This window comes from Drosophila serrata, unplaced genomic scaffold, assembly GCF_035046125.1.
Source record: "Drosophila serrata isolate PLE 108 unplaced genomic scaffold, ASM3504612v1 contig_272, whole genome shotgun sequence".
Taxonomy (NCBI): domain Eukaryota; kingdom Metazoa; phylum Arthropoda; class Insecta; order Diptera; family Drosophilidae; genus Drosophila; species Drosophila serrata.
In genome coordinates this window covers 6,978,689-6,996,082 of record NW_028257170.1, presented here as the reverse complement: position 1 = coordinate 6,996,082, position 17,394 = coordinate 6,978,689, and the positions used below count along the sequence as shown (strand labels likewise).

Genomic DNA, 17,394 nt, shown 5'->3' with positions numbered 1-17,394 from the left:
ATATATATAAATATTTAATTTCTAGACATAACAAAATAAGATATTATCTATTATCTATTTGTTATGTTTACATATTATAATTAAGTTTTTGTTGTCAAAAGTTAAAAAAGGTTAATTTTATTTGGCTAATAAAATGTTGATGTAAATTTAAAATTAATTTTAGTCAGCACATAAAAATTGAAGTAAAACTTAAATATGTATTAAAGCACCGCCCACCACCTAGTATTGTAAAACAACAACTTTCGATCGATCTGGCAACCCTCGGCCAGTCTGTCATTCGCTGATTACTATTGTGAACTGTGCGATTTTTGGGGCAATTTTTAGTAGCATAAATTCGTCGCAACTGCCTGGAAAAAATGTTCTCGAGAGCCGCTCTTCTAACAGGTAAATGGCAAAAACCATGGAGTACCTGTTAAAAACACTCGACGAGCTTAGATAAAGCCACAAGCCAGCGATATTCCGCCTCAAAGTGACCGTGAAAAATGTTACGGCATTGCAAAGTTGTCGTCCGGACATCGTGGTTTATGTAATCACCGACGGTGTCAAAAAAGCATAATAATTTTTGCTAATTCGCGAGGAAGGACCAGAAATGGACGTTACTCTAAATGCAATATACTAATCTAGATTTTTATTTGCAGCCCAGCGCCCTTTGACCGTGGCCGCCACCCGGTCGGCCGCCGCTGCTGCCGCTCAGCCAGCTGCAGCTGAGCGCCGTCAGCGCCCCGAGCATCCCGGCAAGGTGCGCTTGGGCTTCCTGCCCGAGGAGTGGTTCCAGTTCTTCTACAACAAGACTGGTGTCACCGGACCCTACACCTTCGGTGTTGGTCTGATCACCTACCTCTGCTCCAAGGAGATCTATGTCATGGAGCACGAGTACTACAGCGGTCTGTCCCTTGGCATCATGGCCGTCATTGCTGTGAAGAAGCTCGGACCTCTCATCTCCAAGTGGGCTGATGGCGAGATCGATGTAAGTCTTGAGCCATAATTAAAAAGTTTCCAAATAATAAGAAACTAATTTAAAATTCCATAGAAAATCGAGTCCGAGTGGAAGGAGGGCCGTGAGGCTGAGCTGAAGGTCCTCTCCGATGCCATCGAGGCTGAGAAGAAGGAGCAATGGCGCGCCGATGGTGCTCTGCTGCTGATGGAGGCCAAGAAGGAGAACATTGCCTTGCAGTTGGAGGCCGCTTTCCGTGAGCGTGCCATGAATGTGTACTCGGAGGTGAAGCGTCGTCTGGACTACCAGGTGGAGTGCCGTCACGTCGAGCGTCGCCTCAACCAGAAGCACATGGTCAACTGGATCACCTCGAATGTGCTGTCCAGCATCTCGCCCCAGCAGGAGAAGGAGACCCTCAACAAGTGCATTGCCGATCTGAGTGCTCTCGCCCTGCGCGTCAAGTCCGCTTAAACCGACTCGAGTTTTAGTTGATAATATTGTAAATTAAAGCCCATTCGAGACGCAGGAAACATGATTATAACGCCCGCAAGATGATAAATCGATCCAATATATCTTCAAAGTATCTGTGTCAGAAAACTTTTATTTTATGTTAAATTGTTTGTGTTCTGTTTAAAAATGTTTCCATTTTAAATTGAGACAATTTGTTGAAGTTTTATCAAGTATCTTTTGGGTTAAAGCATAACCTACGGCTATTGAAGAATATAATAAGATATTTGGGTATCTTTTAGGCTGTCTGGCGAAGCAGGGACTCAGAAGTCCAAATATATCGCTTTGAAGAAATACCCGTACCTACATAATGATTTAATGAAACTTTTAAAACAATTTATTGATAAATTATAATGGCAACACCTTTAAGTATCAGTCTTGGGCTGCACTAGCGTCTTCCTCGAAGACATCTGCCTGCACCTGCTCGCCCTGGAAATCCCCTAGAATATTAAGTCTCCGCACTGTCTGCAGATTCTGGATGCAGTAATCCACTGTGGTCACGATGCAGAGGGGTCGCTCTCCCTTATAGTAGCCCGTATTCTCACGCAAATAGACAACATTCCGGGTGGCCAGCCAAAGTTGGAGCTTCACGAAGCACGGGCACTGCCATGGATTGCCTTCGATTGCCACGCGCTTCAGGTTCGGGAAGCTCACGTTCACCTTGGCCAGAAAGGTCAGGCGGTTGTTATCCACCAGGACCTCGGTCACGCTGCTCAGGCTTTCGAGCACATCGAGACCGATCTCTTCCAGCAGATTGTGTCCCAGGTGGAGTTTCTGAAGATGACGCATCGGAGCAAACATGCGCACATCCAAGGACTTCAGTTCGTTGTGTCCCAGCGAGAGGTATTCCAGGAATGGCAGCGATGAGAAAGCCAGCGGATGCAGCCTCTTCAGGTGATTAGCATTGAGGTTAAGCTTGCGCATGCGCGACAAGGTGTTGCTTCCAAAGATCTGCTCCTCGAGGAACTCCAGGCTATTGAATGATAAATCCAGCGTATCCAGATTAACCAAAGCCGAAAATGTGTCTGGCTTGATCTCCAGAATGTCGTTGTTTTGCAAATACAGCTTACGAAGCGATCCGAGACCCACAAAGTGACCCGGACTTAGGCTGGCTATGCTGTTCCTGGACACATCCAGCACTTGTAGCCTGGCCAGAACCCGGAACTGGTTGTCGAACAGCAGGCGCATGCGATTACTGGACAGATCAAGCTCCTGCAAATGGAGGACAAAGTTCTGAACAGCACCAAACACATTGGGACGCAGTGCACCGATTGAGTTCCTTGAGAGATTAAGTATACGCAGCTGATTCAGTGGCTGAAAGGTTTCCTGACCGATGGAGGTCAACTTGTTGCCACTAAGCTCCAGCTGCAGCAGACCATGGAGACCGCGAAAAGCATTGACGTCCAACTGGGAAATATATAGAAAAGTTTAAAATAATATATTGACTAGGATTAATAAGTAACTATATGGTTAATTAGGAGAAAAATGTTTACTGTTGGGTAATAAAACTAAGCTGGCAAATATTTCGATCAGCTTTAAATTTAGAATCAGTTTTGCCATTGCCATAAAAAGTATTTTAATTGAAAAGTGTTGCTCCTTAAACAAATAAACAATATTTAACTATTATTTTAGCTGCCGCAAAGATCATCACGGTCAATTAAATATCCGAAATGTATATCCAGCTAAAGGCAAACATTAAGCGTCAGAGTTGGTTCCGGTCAACTGGCAAGATCAAAGCTAAAGCTATATTGTTTGATATTATAAAAAATGTTGAAAAATGGTAGTGATGACGGTAGTTTTCCCGGAAACTGGTAATAATTAATGCCTGAATGGTTATGTTTGGAGCTGAGGAATTGAAGTCCTGCAAAACACTGAATCTCAGCCTTATTACAGGTGTGTAGTAAAAGGATATCTACCCAAGACAACAATAATTTACTTTAAGATGTTAAAATATATTTAAAATATAGAAAACCCTATACTTACTATTTAAAAAATACTTTCTTAATGGCTACATTTTATCCCAATTCCCTGTTGACTCACCTGCTCCAGCTGGTTATCATTCAGGATCAGTTCCTGCAGCTGCGGACACACACCGAAGGTGGCATTGATCAATCGGTTGTGGCCCAGTTCCAGGCGATTGAGCAGTGGCATGTGAGGCAGATCGCATTTTGTCAGAGAATTGTGCGAGAAATTTGCATAAATTAACTTCCGCAGATTACCAAAAAAGTCCCGATCGAGAATCTCCATTTGATTGTAACTAAAATCCAGCCGCTGGAGGGATGACTCAGCAGCAAAGTGGTTTCCCTGAATGTTGGTGAGACCGCAACTGCTGAGGTTTAGATACCGCAAATTGGGCAAAATGGAGAAGCCACCGCTATGAATATTGATGGGAATAGCAGCACTCAAGTCCAGTTCCACCAGGTTGCCCAGGTGATTAGCTGTGTCGCCTGAAAGTTTGTTGATTCATTTTAATACATTTTTGAATAAACTTTTCCGTTTAGATTGGTAGATCTTACCTGAACCCACCTCCAGTTCTGTTTGCTCATTCCGAATGCTGAGTTGGTGCCAGTTCTCAGCCCCCAAACCCACTAGATCCTGCAGCGAAGAGAGCTCGTTGCACTGAAAGCTGCGCCATCCCACCGGCTGGCAGAGATCGGCGGCATCCAGGAAGGGAATCCCACAGAGAATGAGCGGCAGAAGCCAGAACCCGGCAGTTGGCAACATTCCTGCTCCAGAGTTAGGCCTCGACTGCGGTAACCGCCAACGAGCGCAGAATGCGAATGCGAATGGAAATGCAAATCCAGTTTGTAAACAGGTGACATGGTTGGGGTGATAGGTAGATGACCAAGCCGGTTTTCGAAGCGTCATAAGGGGGATCTTCACCAGGGGTTGGCCACTTAACAGCTGAGCTGCCTGCATCCATTGCCTCCAAATCAAACACACAGCCTCTTGTTTATCTTTCTCTATCGATAGGTACTTTCTATAACTCTTTAATAGTGGTTTACATACAGTATAAGTTATATAATATCGGTTAATTACTTGACGATTATTGTGCTCTTGGAGAAAAAAAATATAAAATATCTTGCGTTCATTATTGTTTCCTCTTCGCTGCTATTGGTTTAGAAATACATCATAGCTCATATATATAGTACAAATTACAGGAAAATTAAACAAGGAAAAACTCTCTAAACTTAGACTAAAACTTAGGTGAAACAATTTAACAATCAAAAGATTAAGTCGATTAATTCTATTTAAGATTACACATACGCATATATTATATATTTAATATTCCACTAATCGCACATTTATAAGATTTGTGCTTGGTTTTCCATTAAGTTGGAGGCTCAGATGGGCGATATTATATATCTGGCTAGCAAAATATTATGGGAGGCCAACAAACTTGGCCAAAAGAAGAGCTAATTGTAGTTTAGATGTATATTGAAGCAATACGGATATAAATTTATGGAGATATATTTTAAGTACAATTCTTACATGCAAATATTTTACTAAGAGCTCTCGGCTAAGATGCAAATATACTTCCGTTTTTAGCTTAGGCTAGTTAAGAACTTGTACTAGGTCTATTTCACAATTAATTATATGGATTCTTGTTTTTGTTTGTTGTTGTTCAGAGCTTTCCCAGAAGAAGACTTGCTTGCTTGGATGATGTTTAAAAACTGGAGGAGAGACTGGTATATATCCAAATCAGACTATAGTTACGGTTGGGCTTGTCATCTTGTTGCTGTTGTACAACGGCTGATAATGCGCACTTGGCTTGCTCTGGCACCCATTGGGGTACCTCATCTTGACCCCGTTCTGGGCCTGCGGCGACAGCGATGATGTGGAGGAGCAGGACAGCGAGGAGAGCGATCCGGTGGAGGACTTAATATTATGCTTTAGCGGCAACGGATCCCCAATCAGCGTTATCCTCACAGGCTTGTAGGAGGCTGACGGTGTGTTCGTGGTCGTAGTGGCCTCCCAGCCAATGGAGGAGCGCCTGGGTGGCGTGTCTGGGAAAGATGCTGCCGCCAGCTGCTGGTTGTAGTTGGTCAGCGTGGTGGAGATTATGGTATGCCGGCGGGTCTGGCTTAGGGCTGGGCAATTGGATTGGGACTTGTCGCGTTCCCGCTCCCCCTGGTGGCTACTGCTACTGCTCTGGTTGCTCTGGTGGTGCCGGATTATGGTGGTGGCTGCCAGCGTGGAGTCGTGCAAGTGGAGCGTCGGAAAGTGCGTGGTATAACTGGTATATTCGGGCTTACTTCTGCGAACAGAGAAATTGGAGTTAGTGGGGTTTTGACAAAGAATTTGTGTTTAATTTTATTTTATGAAAACCATTAGCCTTCCCCACATGCCATTTAAAATATCTACATAAGGCAGAGAAGATGGGAAAATAGTCGCAGTTGTCTTGGATTTAAAGTTGATATAAGCTTTGTTTAATTAAAGTTTGTTTAGTAAAAGTTTCTTATAATAAAATTTATATTTCCTATTAAAAAAAGAACAGGAAATAATATTTTATTAATGCCTTTAATACTTGCATCTTAACTTAGTTATAGAAGCATCAGCTTTAATATAAATTTTGATTATTCTTTATGAAGTTCAGCATCCTAAGTAATGACAAAAATGTCTTATGATTCATAAACTCAACTGAATCATCGGGGTTATGTACTGCATTCGACCCCCAATCCCATCTTCTTGCCATTTTCTGGGTTAGTTTTTAGTTTGCGTTACCTTGGGACTCTATTTAATTGCCGCATGCAATTAAAACGTTTCACAAACAGTGTTAAATTTTCAGTGACAAATTAATAACGTACTTAAAACATAGTTAGAGTTATGGTTATCTTATGGATATTAAAGCTTTGGTTGGTTTCAATTTGGGTCTGGGTTATATATATAGTTAGTAAATGCTTTAGTGGAACTTGATTAGTTAGTTTCTCAGGTGCACGAGTTGCAGTTATCCATACAGTTATAGCTTAGGTGTAGTATACATATAAGATTGATGGCACAGAGCACAATGATGGCTAGGATGAAATCACAAAATAGTACCTGTTGCTCCCCAAATTGTAGTCTAAATATGCCAGAGAGATGTGGTTAAGGATAAGAAAGCAGAGTGTAAATATTTTCCATGGAAGCATTATGGCAGAGAGTGTGTGTGTGTGTGGGAAAAGAGAGAAATCCAGATGGGTTAATCAAGGGAGAAAGATCGGGGAAACAAGTATCTATTGTTAGTTGGTTCGGTTGGTTTCCGCCTCCTGTTGCTGCAAGATTTGCTGCAGATTTCAGCTAACAGCTAGCAGCTCCCAACTCTGCAGCTACTGCAGAATCGGCCCTAATTAGACTGCTCCAATTGCAATTGGCCGCCATTAGCGTCAAGAGCCGGCAAAAAGTGGCCAACTGATTTGCATGCCAGCGGAGCGTGAAGCCAGCTGAAACCGATTCCAGCGGCAAATATCAGCAGCCGCTGGCAGGCAACAGTCACTTGCAACAGAGATTGCACCAAGAGAAATAGGGTTTTCCTATGGATTTATATTTTTAGAAAAACTGTTAATATTAAATATACGTTATACTTTCCTATTTCTTAAATTTTTTTAGTCAAAATTCAGTGCATTTTTATTAAAAAATTGATTAGTTGTATATAAATATATATCGAGGACGTTTTATTTTATAAATCAGAAATAAATTTAATGTATCTAATTTTCTATCATTGAAATATTAATTATAACTGGTCCTTTTAATTGTTATTATCATAATCAGACATTTTCTTTTGATATAATTTAAGTTTTCTTGTATTTCATAAATAATTTAAGGTTGATGAGCCAAATTATTGGTATAGTATAGTATTATAGAATAAACTTGTATGAATAAATAAATAACTATGACCTTGAATTATCCTTAAAGCAGAATATAAATTATTCTATATCTATGCCACAGAGAGCTTTAATATACTATCCACTTTAGCTGGTTTACATTAAATTGAAACAATAGAGCTTTAAATAAATAACTAATTAATTGATTTAATACAACATTATTGTGATGAACCATGTTTAAAATGTATTATGGTTTATTTTCATATGCGACTTTTATGAGGCTCCGTTCTATATCCTCCAACTATAGCTGAGTTCCATTTTGAATCCCTCCAATTTGTGTACTTAGAATATTGGTTAAAACTCCCCAATTTCACAGCTTAGTTTCAAACAAATGAATAACCCATATAACATACTTTTTCTCTGTGTAACAAGCATAAACTAGCAGCAACAGGCGGCGGCATCGTTTTGTATTAGTTTTGTTAGTTTGCGGCCGCGCAACTGCGGTTGATGAAAAGCCCCCAAAAATTACAAGTATTATTACACAAATTCAAAACCAAAGCAACAAAATGCAGTGAATAAAACAAAAAATCACAAAAAATAATGCATTAAACCGTATATGAGGTAGATGGCCGAAATCGAAATCGAAATAGAAACAACATGAAAGTCTGCCTACCTGGACAAACCCTCCGCACCAATGGCAAGTGGTCGTGTCTGTGAAAGTGGAATCGAAATCGGAATTGAAATAGTCGATAGCTTTTGTTTTTCTTTTCTTTTCGGTTAGTCAATGTTGTGCAAACACATATCATTAACGGGGAATTATCGGGATTGGATCGGTGGGATATATGTATGTATATGCAGTTGGCACTTACCCGCTCCGTCTGGGTGGCCATGCTGATGAGCTCCTTGCCGGGTGGCTCGCTGGCGGTGCCATTGGCCAGCGCCTTTTGCCGCTTCTCCGCCTCCAATTGCTCGATGAGATCGCGCTGCAGGCGGATGGTGCGATCACGATCGTCCACTTGACCCTGTCGGAGGAGTAGCGGGATTGGGGATTGGGATTGGAGAGCAGAGATCAGTAAATGTCAGTTCACTCTTGTGGAGCGAGGCATGAAAGGTCACTCTAGTGGTTAAATCTAAGCCAGAGAGTGTGAAAATCATATCTCTATGTATGTATCTATGTATCTATACAGTTAACGAGTATCTAGGCTAGGCTATCTTGGCTTAGTTTTGCATATTTATTTTTTAAACAGTCATGCTTTGATTAAGTCTGATTTTTATATGTACTTAATTTTGGCTCAAAATCAAAGCAACAGTTATATATATTTGTTTTTTTGGGCTATATATAGTGTAGAGAGTTTGGATTTGTGTAGAAAAGTGCAAAATCAACACTTTAAAACAAAATTAAGACTGATTATATGTATAAACAGTGTACATGTTGTTGTTTCCATTGGTAGAATTTTACAATAAGCATAGATATAGAATATAGTTTTCGCCTCGATTGGGTATTTGTCATGCTAAATGGACATGTTTATAGAATCCATAAATAACAAACAATTAGGGAACAACAGCGAGAATTAAAATGCAATAAGAAAATCTTTTCCTGCTTTGAATATATCGATTAGATCGATTTGTGACCCAATTAATCCCGGCTTAACGAGCAAACGAAATGCAAAAAACGTGCAAATACCTGAAGGTAAACCACCTGTCTACGTAGATCCGTTAGCTCCTGGAGCGGATCCTCCGTCGTGGACGAGGTCAGGCTGGCCAGATCGATGTCATTCAGCTGCTTGCTATCCAAACCGCAGGCGGCGAACAGCTGAACGTTGTCGTTCTCGAAAGGATTGAGCGTTTCCGTCTAAGAAGAAAATATAGTAAAAGCCAATGGGTTACTTTCCATCCATCAAAGTGGCACAAAAAAACAATGATGCCTTTGGGCAGGTGAAAATAAATGAAAAAACCAAAGGCGACGTACCCGTTTCAAATCAAAATCTGGCTCCTAAGAGTTGTGCAGGTGGTGAAGAGAGTGTGTGTAAGATGGGTGTGCCATGGAAATGCAAGCAAAGAAAAGTGCATTTTGAGAGGTAAAAATAATGAAAATACTAAATAATAATTACACTATTAAAACAAATAATCAAAACTAAAAGTAATCTCTTATTTTTAATGACTAAACTCACCTCCTGGAGTATGCGACGCAATCGCAGCAACTGCTTCTTGAACTGCAGCACATCCTGGAGCATGGCATTGCGGAAGGACTTGTCATACAACATCAGGTCGTCCGACGAGCTATGCAGCTCGCCACTGCACCTTTGGCTGGAAGCTCCCGAACCTGAACCGCCTGCTCCTCCTCCTCCTCCTCCGCCGGCTCCCGACTGTCCCAGGTGCTGCTGTTGCAGGTGACGCTGCCGGGGCAGACTGGCCGTGGACGAGGCAGTGGAGGCTCGTGAGTTGGCCGTGCTCCTCTTGCGGACAGCAGCGGATGCCGAAGCCCCGCCGCTGTGTGTGGATCTCAAACTGTTGTCCGAATCGTTGCCGGTGAGCTGTTGGTCCTGGAGGCGTGACCGGTTCAGCAATCTGGTGGCACGGGCGGGCAGTTGGGCGCTGAAAAGGGTTACAAAAGATTACTTTAATTAGTTAATTATATAAATAAATAAGATCCTTAAGCTTAGGTTGTGCCTGTGATATGTTTCCCTGGCCTGTGGAGCACTGCTGGCCAGGTAGTAGTGAAGATGCCGCTGCTTGATGGTCATCGGTGAGCTGGTCCGCTGGTGTCCACCAAAGCCAGCTCCCAGGAATCGATTCTCCGAGGTCTTTAGATCCGTTCGCACCCTTCGCACTCCGCTGGGCGGGGATTTGCTGACGGAACTCGCCTCCGACATCATCCAATCTTCTGACAAATCGAATTTCTTGGGTCGCCGCAGCAATAGCTAGTGCTCCATGTTGTTGCCTTGCCGAGAATGACACAATGACACAATCGGGACATGCGCAGACCACCAAACAGCTGAGTGTCGTGGAGAGTTTTGTAGACTAAACTAGGCAGAGTGCGACCCCATTACACTTGGCAAAATTTAAGATGAATCATTCAAGGAATATTTCACTTAACAGGAATAGTTTTAGAAGAAAAATCCTTACACTCCTTTCTAATATATAATATATTTTTACCTAACTTCCTGTGTATTCAGAACTTTGTGTTGTTTTAAAGCTCTTGTTTAAAAATGAATTCTTCTCATTAAAATATGACCTTATTTAAGAGATCATATATGGAATATAGAAAAACAAAGTTGGTTATTGATTTTAAGTACATTTTGGCATAAATGACTGTAATATTGACCTTAATATTCACTTTTGATATCCTCACTTTAACTTTGAGTTGTTATCAATCTGTGGAAACAGATAAATTGTATTTCAAAGGGAAACATTTCTTTATAGAACTTGTTTACAACTTGATCTTTTAAAAATTTTCTTAACAAAATTCTTTTAAATATATTTCCTTTAAATTTTGCCAAGTGCAGACCATTTATAGGGGTGAGTTTTGCAATTATTTAGCGAGCTTCAATTAACGCGGTCGCAATGAAAGCGAAATGCCATTGATTAGGGCCGAGCCAAGGTAAGAGACGGAGCTCCTCCAGCCGGCAGTTGTCAATGAGCAATTAAGATAGCACAGGTGAGAGATGGGGGATGGTTATTCAGGTGAGAGAGGAGAGGAAAGGATTGGAGACACGAAACGAGATGCGACGGGACAGGTGGCGACTCCAACCTGCACGACATGAATGCTGGGCATAAATCCAAGTGCCTCTCAGCTGGTGAAAGTCAACTGTTGCGCGTTGCGTGTTGCAGTCACCCAAAATGGGCGAAAAAGGGGGAAAACAGCGATGGGACGGGATGCAGGGGATGGCGCTTACACATGCGCACAATGTTCAACAAAAATTTTACGGCATAATTTAAACAAACTGTTGAAAAACGTATTAAAAGCAGACAACAAAAGGAGAGAGAAGCCAAATAGTCGGATTGTTGTTAGCGCATTCGATTATTCACGGTTGTAACCGAAACCGAAACCAAAATACCAAAGGTTAATGGCTAATGGATCTGGGCCTAATGTCTGCAATTATAACGATATTTCGGTTAGTGGAACCATTACGACAGACCCGAAACATCTCACGGAACAGACTTTCCTCATTGCCGAAAACCCAATTGGCCAAGTTCAGATGGCCAAGAAAGCAAGAGTAAGTAATTGCCCCCGGGAACTGGCACAGTCTCGATTTGAATATACTGAGTAGTATTTGAATCTGCGAACTCTGATTATGATCGCGAATCGCACGAAATGGACTGTGAAGAATGCGGAGCGTGAATAATTTTTAGCTCATCTGGAGCGGCGATGAAAGTACAACAAAATATATGTTGAATCTTTTATTGTTTCCACGGGGTTCCCTTCTATTTTCACAGTTAGCTGAATTTCTCTCTGCCTCTGTCGGTATCTGTGAAGGTTCTCAGCACTTTTTCATTTTAATTATAATTAAATTTCCTGCTGAGATGGTTTTAATTGCCTTTTTGGGGGGTAAATATCAGTGGAGATCTTTAATTTTATTTGTTTTCCGAGTGCTGTGAATAATTTCGGATGGCTTAAATCGAATTTATATTACCAATTGTGGCCTAAATTCATTTTTTTGTTATTATAATAATTATATTATTATAGTTATAGTCAGAAGCTTGTAACTCTGTATATATTCTTGATCAGCATCAACAGCCCAGTCGATCTAGCCATGTCTGGTAAAAAAATAAATTTTTTCAAAATTTTATAAGAGGTTACATCGTTAAAATTGCCTAAAAATTTTGTAATATTTTAAAATGTAAAATAAAGTATGCAGATTTATTAGCCTAATAAAATCTAACACAGGAAAGCTTTCTAAATTCAAATTAATGTTGTTTTGGATTAGATATGAGATTTTAAACTTTGATTTGCTGAATAGCCATACAAAAATATCGATACAAATTGTTTTAAAAAATCCGTCTTAAAGTTTTCCTTTGTTTTTTTAATTCGATTTATTCGAAGTCTTTCTAGATTTGATAGAATAATACAGATTTATAAAGAGTTATCTGAGTTTAACTATGAATTTAAGCTGTATTTCAAGTGAAAAATCTAATATATATTAATATTCATTAACTTAATTTCGTAAATAAATCTAAATGCTGATAAACAAATTGATTTTATCATACGAAAATGTAATAATAATTAAAAACTCATATCAATTAATTAATAAACCAGGTATCAAATTAATTATACACAAAAACGTGTTCAAAAAATTAATTTTGTAGTAGCTTAATTTCTGTTACAAACCAAAAGTTCAAGCGAAGTCAACTCGACTCGGTTTCCAAAGCAAAAAGCAATTAAGTCTTACACTATGTCCAAACAATAAAACACAAAAAATACACTTTCCCAAATTTAAAAATCCCACACACAACTGCATAAAAAGCGGCTAAATTCCGCATGTTGGTGAGTTTTTCGCACGCCAACTTTATGTGTGGTTTGTTCCATGAATATGAATGCAAAAATCAGACCCCAAAAAGAGATCCACCGATCCACCGAAATCAAAACAATGCGAGTACTTTGCACAACTCTATTCAGCGAAACTCAGCAGGCGGCTTTGCCGGATATTTCGTACTTCCAGCAGAAAAAAAATTAATGAAAAACTGAAATACAAATTGTCAGACGACAAAATGCCTGTGTCATTGCAACAATTGCAGCAAATGGAATTTACACACAATACATATGAACATTAAATGCAATATTAGCAGGGGCCTAGAGAATGGGGGGAAGTTATTACTGTCAACGGATCATAATTTTATGGGGATTTGGTAATATTTTGTAACCAGGAAATATTTGATTTAAAATATAAATATTTATTTATGAAGGTTTTCGAATAACATAAAGCTTGATACGAAGATCTTTCATAAAGTTACTCTTTGTGTAGTTACCGGTAATGCAGCAACTTTTAGTATCATAAGTCATAATGTAGAAAGATTAAGGATCATATATGGGCAAATTTTCATAAGGTACCTTATTATTATTATTATTAACTTTGTGATGTTGATGATTCTACACCTATAAATCCATTATAAATATATTTCCTGAGTATAGTGTAGTATCTACTATATAATCTTTAATTCATTCATAAGTTTGTTGATTACTTTTAATTATAGTCTTAGATTTGGGGTTTGTTATGACAATTTTATCTTAAATTATTTCTCCTATTCCCATCTAGTGACTTTTCTAACAAGATTAACTTAATTTGATATTTAAAATGAGTTATTTTATGATAGTTTAAAACTCTCTAAGGCACGAGAGGTAGACATATGAGATAGCTCGCCCCATTTACCACGAAATTTTGGAAATACGATCTAGATAATAAGCAAGTCAACACTTTTCGTGTTCATTACTTTACGTGATGACCTTTTTGAGCGCATAATTGTCTCGTGCTGTAATAAGGTTTTCCATTAAATGGGGCCGTCAAGTCTCCCCCTTGGGCTACGCACCTGTTTTTGGTAGCTGCATTTAGTTGGAAATGTGTCTCATTTGTGACTGCTGTTCACTCCCCACGCGCCACTGCCAACGGCAACTGTCGCTAACTTGGCTGCAACAGTTAGCCGGCAAACTGGTAACTGGTAACAGGTAACATTCAACATTCAACAACCAACAATGACTGGCAATCGCAGTGACAATCTCAATCAGAAATGTCGAGGCGTCGACATGCACTCGAACCTCACTTCCCCAAAACGGTACTTATCAATTTGTGCGGCAAAACGCCATTTGTCACAGAGTCCGGAGACCTTTTGGAGTTTGTTGAGGAGTACTATGTGGTATGTACATAGTACCTATTCGAAGATCCACACACATAGGAAGGGGAAGTGGAAATGGAAATGGAAATGGAAAGGCAGCTTCATTAAGGGGGCACCGGGAAGATAAAGGAAAGGCCCAAGTGCTGCAAGCCACGCAAGTAATGGTAATGACCATAAAAAATAAAGAAATAAGCAACATTCTCACACGGTTGTAGCATCTCTGATGAGAATCCGGTGTGTGTATCCCGCATGCCAAGAGTTTTCAGTTTTCCACAGAGAAAAAATGTATAACTAAATAGAAGATGGTAATTTTCTAGCTTCCTTTAACTCCTTAAGTAATTATTGGGAATAAGTTCTTGTTATTATAACTGTTTTTTCAAATTTTCTGAGTTTAATTTATTTTAGCTATAAAAAGTATGAATCTAACTATGTTAAGTATATGCATGTTTAATGCCTTAATAAAGCTAACAACATTGCATTACCAAAAATGGTCAAAATGTGTCACAAGATAAAGTTTAAACACTTAAAAAATAACTTGTAAGGAATAACTATTGCTAGACTTAATAATAAAAAAGGAGATATTGATAAAGAAGTAATGCTATAACCAAAATATATTTTCTTTAAATCACTGGTAATATCTTTATATATTTGTTGCAGAAGTCTTGCTTTATTTTAAGGTTTTTTAATAGAAACTCCCAAGAACCTCCCTCCATTTATTAATATTTCAAATATTTCCTTATTTGTTTACTATTTTTTTTATATAATTTATAATATTGTATCTTTCCTATATCATAGTTTCGAATTAAATGTAAAATTATAATGCCAAAAGATCGAGTATCTTTTGTGTTCAGTGTGTGTGCGCCGAGGAGGATGATGATCAGCGATGGTTAAGATGGGATATGACTCTACCGACTGGAGATGAGGCTGGTGGCTTTGGGGGGGCAAGTCAGAGAGTTGAGAAGCGTTTTCGAGGCAGACAGGTAGATAGGAAGGTTGGTAGTTGGAAGTTGCCTGTTATATAGTAGGTAGCAGGCAGTTATCTGTATCTGTATTTGCACTCGATGGTATGTCGGTCCGTAGTTTGTGTGGCAAACATTCTGTTGAATTATGCATGGCAATGGATTGGAGATGGGAGCCCGTACCCATGCCTCAAACTTCATACCCGTACCCGAACGCGTACTCTCGTATCCGTAACCAAAACCTGAACGCGCCACAAATGCAACTGAACTTGAAGTGGCTGACAAGCCATAAAAGGGGGCACCTCTCTCTCCCCTTTTGCCCCGAAATTATACCACACACACACACTCAAACACTCGGAGTGTGTTTTTTATGTGTGCCTGATATCTGTAATTGTTACGTTTATGGCATCAAATTCCAAAAGATTTTCCAAACGCTGCTTGCATTTGCATGTGACACACTTTCCGACCATTGTGCTCAGCCCCCTGGGCCCTTTTCCCTTCTACCTTTTTTTTGTCTTAACCCCGGTTGCATATCGAATTACGCAAAAGCCAGGAGCGGAAATCATCACCCACTTTGGACTACCACTTGGCTAAGGTTTCTGGCCCTGTTTGTAACTACTGTCTGCTTCTGACAACGTTAGCTCAAGCCGGTAAATGCTGAGAATGCTTTAAATACTCAACCGCAGGCTGACTTTTATGGCTTAAACGAATTACTTTAAAGGCTTAAATACTAAGGGGGGGACATATTCTTAGACTTTGATTTATGAATATATCATTTTAATTATTTATTTTTGGGTTAATCAAGTATAATTATAGCTCATCCGGTAGGAATACTCGCTTGTCTTTAACAATTACTGTTGCTTTAATAACAACATTTAAAGTTAAAAATTTAGAGTTATAAATGTATATAATATCGCAAGTTCGCTTAGCAAAAACCTTACCTATCTTCCTCCCTTGAGTCAACGGGTCTAGGCCAAATGCGAAGTGCCTCTTGGCCAAAACGCTCGTTTCATTGACACTTGTGCCCGCGGCGTGTCTTTTGTTATGAAAGCTCTGGCTCGTTCGATGGCGTCGGCGTTGGAGCGCGTATCTGTATCTGATGCGTACGCCTTTGTATCTGTATCTGTATCTGTATCCGAGCCCTGTATCTGAATCTGCGGCATGGAAGAGGCACCGGTGCGTATCACTGGAGGCGACGACTGCGGTCACTGGCTCTCGATTTTTTGGCTTATATTTCGGGTTATTAACAACGCAATTTAATTGGAATCTACGCAACAGCAGCTCCCACGCTCTTCTTGAACGGCAACAAACGTCTCTTGCACAATTAACCAATCAACAATTGCCTTTATTGGCAGCTCTACACAGACCGATATTGCAGATGGATTGATATTGCTTTATGAATATAATTTATTACTCGTATTTTGCAGGGAGGGGGTGATGCGTTAAGCATGAACTGAGCCATGAAACCGAACCGCGCGCTTTGAGATCGTGTTTAATACTGGAGTCGGAATCGAAGTTGGAGCCACCAAGCTCAAGTGGTAATGCAGTGGTATGGATTGGTAATGGAACATGGCTACAGTGGGCCGTAATTAATTGACTTGTTTAAACATTAAGATATATATTTTGACTTGGAAAATCTTTAAGGAAATCTTGATGATCAGCCTTGATCGATTTATGTACTATTTTGGATATTTAAAAGGGAGAACAAATGTTTGATCGTTTTAATCTGTTGAATATATTTATAATTTCAAAGAAAATTTTATATTCATTTATAATATTATATATTATTTGATATATTAATATGTATTGATATATTGAGATGTATTTATATAGATATTACGGATACTATCCAAATGCTATGGAACTCTGAGTTAGCAATTGCTTATGTCTCACAATTTAAACCTGCATATAAGGGAATATTTTTAAATATAAATATTCCAATCCGGAAATTGAATTAAATATTCTTCTATCTTATAAATAACCTTGTTTATTCCCTACTTCTTTTAAATCTATATATCCATTCCCAAATCAATCAACTTAAACCCACTGTGCTTGGTTGCTGTTGTTACCAATGTTTCTCTTGCCAAACGTTCCAAAACTCAAACAACAACATGAAAGAGGCTGGCTTGGGGTAAAGAATGTTGCTGGTGGGCCGAAAGAGTTAACCATGTGGGCTTTGGGCCGCTTTTGTGCTCAGTGTGCTCAGTGTTCTTGGTGTCTGTGAGGCAGAGCCGTTAGGAGATGCTGGCCAACAACTAAGGAGCCAAAGAATGAAAGAAAGAAAGCCGGGCCAAAATATTTGTATGCAGCCGGGAATGTCGAGAGAGAGATGGAGGAATCAGAAGGCGTCTCTCTGTTGCAGCCA

At 39.7% G+C, this 17,394-nt stretch overlaps 3 protein-coding genes across 26 annotated transcripts in view; 1 reads left to right on the top strand and 2 right to left on the bottom strand.

Moving 5' to 3' along the window:
* The first annotated feature begins 312 nt into the window (after positions 1-312).
* Positions 313-1,531, top strand: ATPsynB (ATP synthase subunit b, mitochondrial). The gene is made up of 3 exons (XM_020961315.2): positions 313-384; positions 639-967; positions 1,031-1,531. Exons 1-3 carry the CDS (start codon positions 357-359, stop codon positions 1,403-1,405), a joined length of 732 nt encoding a protein of 243 aa, XP_020816974.1. The 5' UTR covers positions 313-356; the 3' UTR covers positions 1,406-1,531.
* A 224-nt stretch (positions 1,532-1,755) lies between these two features.
* On the bottom strand, positions 1,756-4,252 carry LOC110190702 (uncharacterized). 2 transcript variants are annotated; one of them, XM_020961314.2, is made up of 3 exons: positions 3,958-4,252; positions 3,482-3,888; positions 1,756-2,848 (listed from the first exon to the last, which is right to left on the bottom strand). In XM_020961314.2, the coding sequence occupies exons 1-3, from the start codon at positions 4,163-4,165 to the stop codon at positions 1,814-1,816; spliced, it is 1,650 nt and encodes a 549-aa protein (XP_020816973.2). In that variant the 5' UTR covers positions 4,166-4,252; the 3' UTR covers positions 1,756-1,813. The 2 variants fall into 2 exon arrangements, with proteins under 2 accessions (XP_020816973.2, XP_086689405.1); XM_086833279.1 differs by having other exon boundaries at positions 3,968-4,087.
* Positions 4,253-4,390: 138 nt separating this feature from the next.
* LOC110190440 (uncharacterized) overlaps positions 4,391-17,394 on the bottom strand; it is a 34,330-nt gene continuing 21,326 nt past the window's right edge. For 3 of the 23 annotated variants that reach the window (XM_020960926.2, XM_086833264.1, XM_020960929.2), the window contains 5 exons: positions 9,414-9,837; positions 8,927-9,094; positions 8,112-8,264; positions 7,916-7,953; positions 4,391-5,699 (listed from right to left, as the gene is read on the bottom strand). In XM_020960926.2, the coding sequence (XP_020816585.2) occupies positions 5,144-5,699; positions 7,916-7,953; positions 8,112-8,264; positions 8,927-9,094; positions 9,414-9,837 (1,339 nt within the window). In that variant the 3' untranslated portion in view covers positions 4,391-5,143. Of the gene's footprint in view, positions 5,700-6,130; positions 6,504-7,915; positions 7,954-8,111; positions 8,265-8,926; positions 9,236-9,413; positions 9,838-9,912; positions 10,264-17,394 lie in introns of those variants that run through there. The other 20 variants (XM_020960931.2, XM_086833275.1, XM_086833270.1 and 17 more) reach the window with 14 other exon arrangements.

Bases quoted from the DNA above. Each gene is read 5' to 3' on its own strand.
- LOC110190702 (XM_020961314.2), bottom strand. From the start codon at position 4,165: ATGTTGCCAACTGCCGGGTTCTGGCTTCTGCCGCTCATTCTCTGTGGG. The intron at 3,889-3,957 runs GTAAGATCTACC...ACAAACTTTCAG, and splicing joins AGAACTGGAGGTGGGTTCAG to GCGACACAGCTAATCACCTG. The intron at 2,849-3,481 runs GTGAGTCAACAG...TATATTTCCCAG, and splicing joins ATGATAACCAGCTGGAGCAG to TTGGACGTCAATGCTTTTCG.
- ATPsynB (XM_020961315.2), top strand. From the start codon at position 357: ATGTTCTCGAGAGCCGCTCTTCTAACAG. The intron at 385-638 runs GTAAATGGCAAA...TTTTATTTGCAG, and splicing joins GAGAGCCGCTCTTCTAACAG to CCCAGCGCCCTTTGACCGTG. The intron at 968-1,030 runs GTAAGTCTTGAG...AAAATTCCATAG, and splicing joins GGGCTGATGGCGAGATCGAT to AAAATCGAGTCCGAGTGGAA.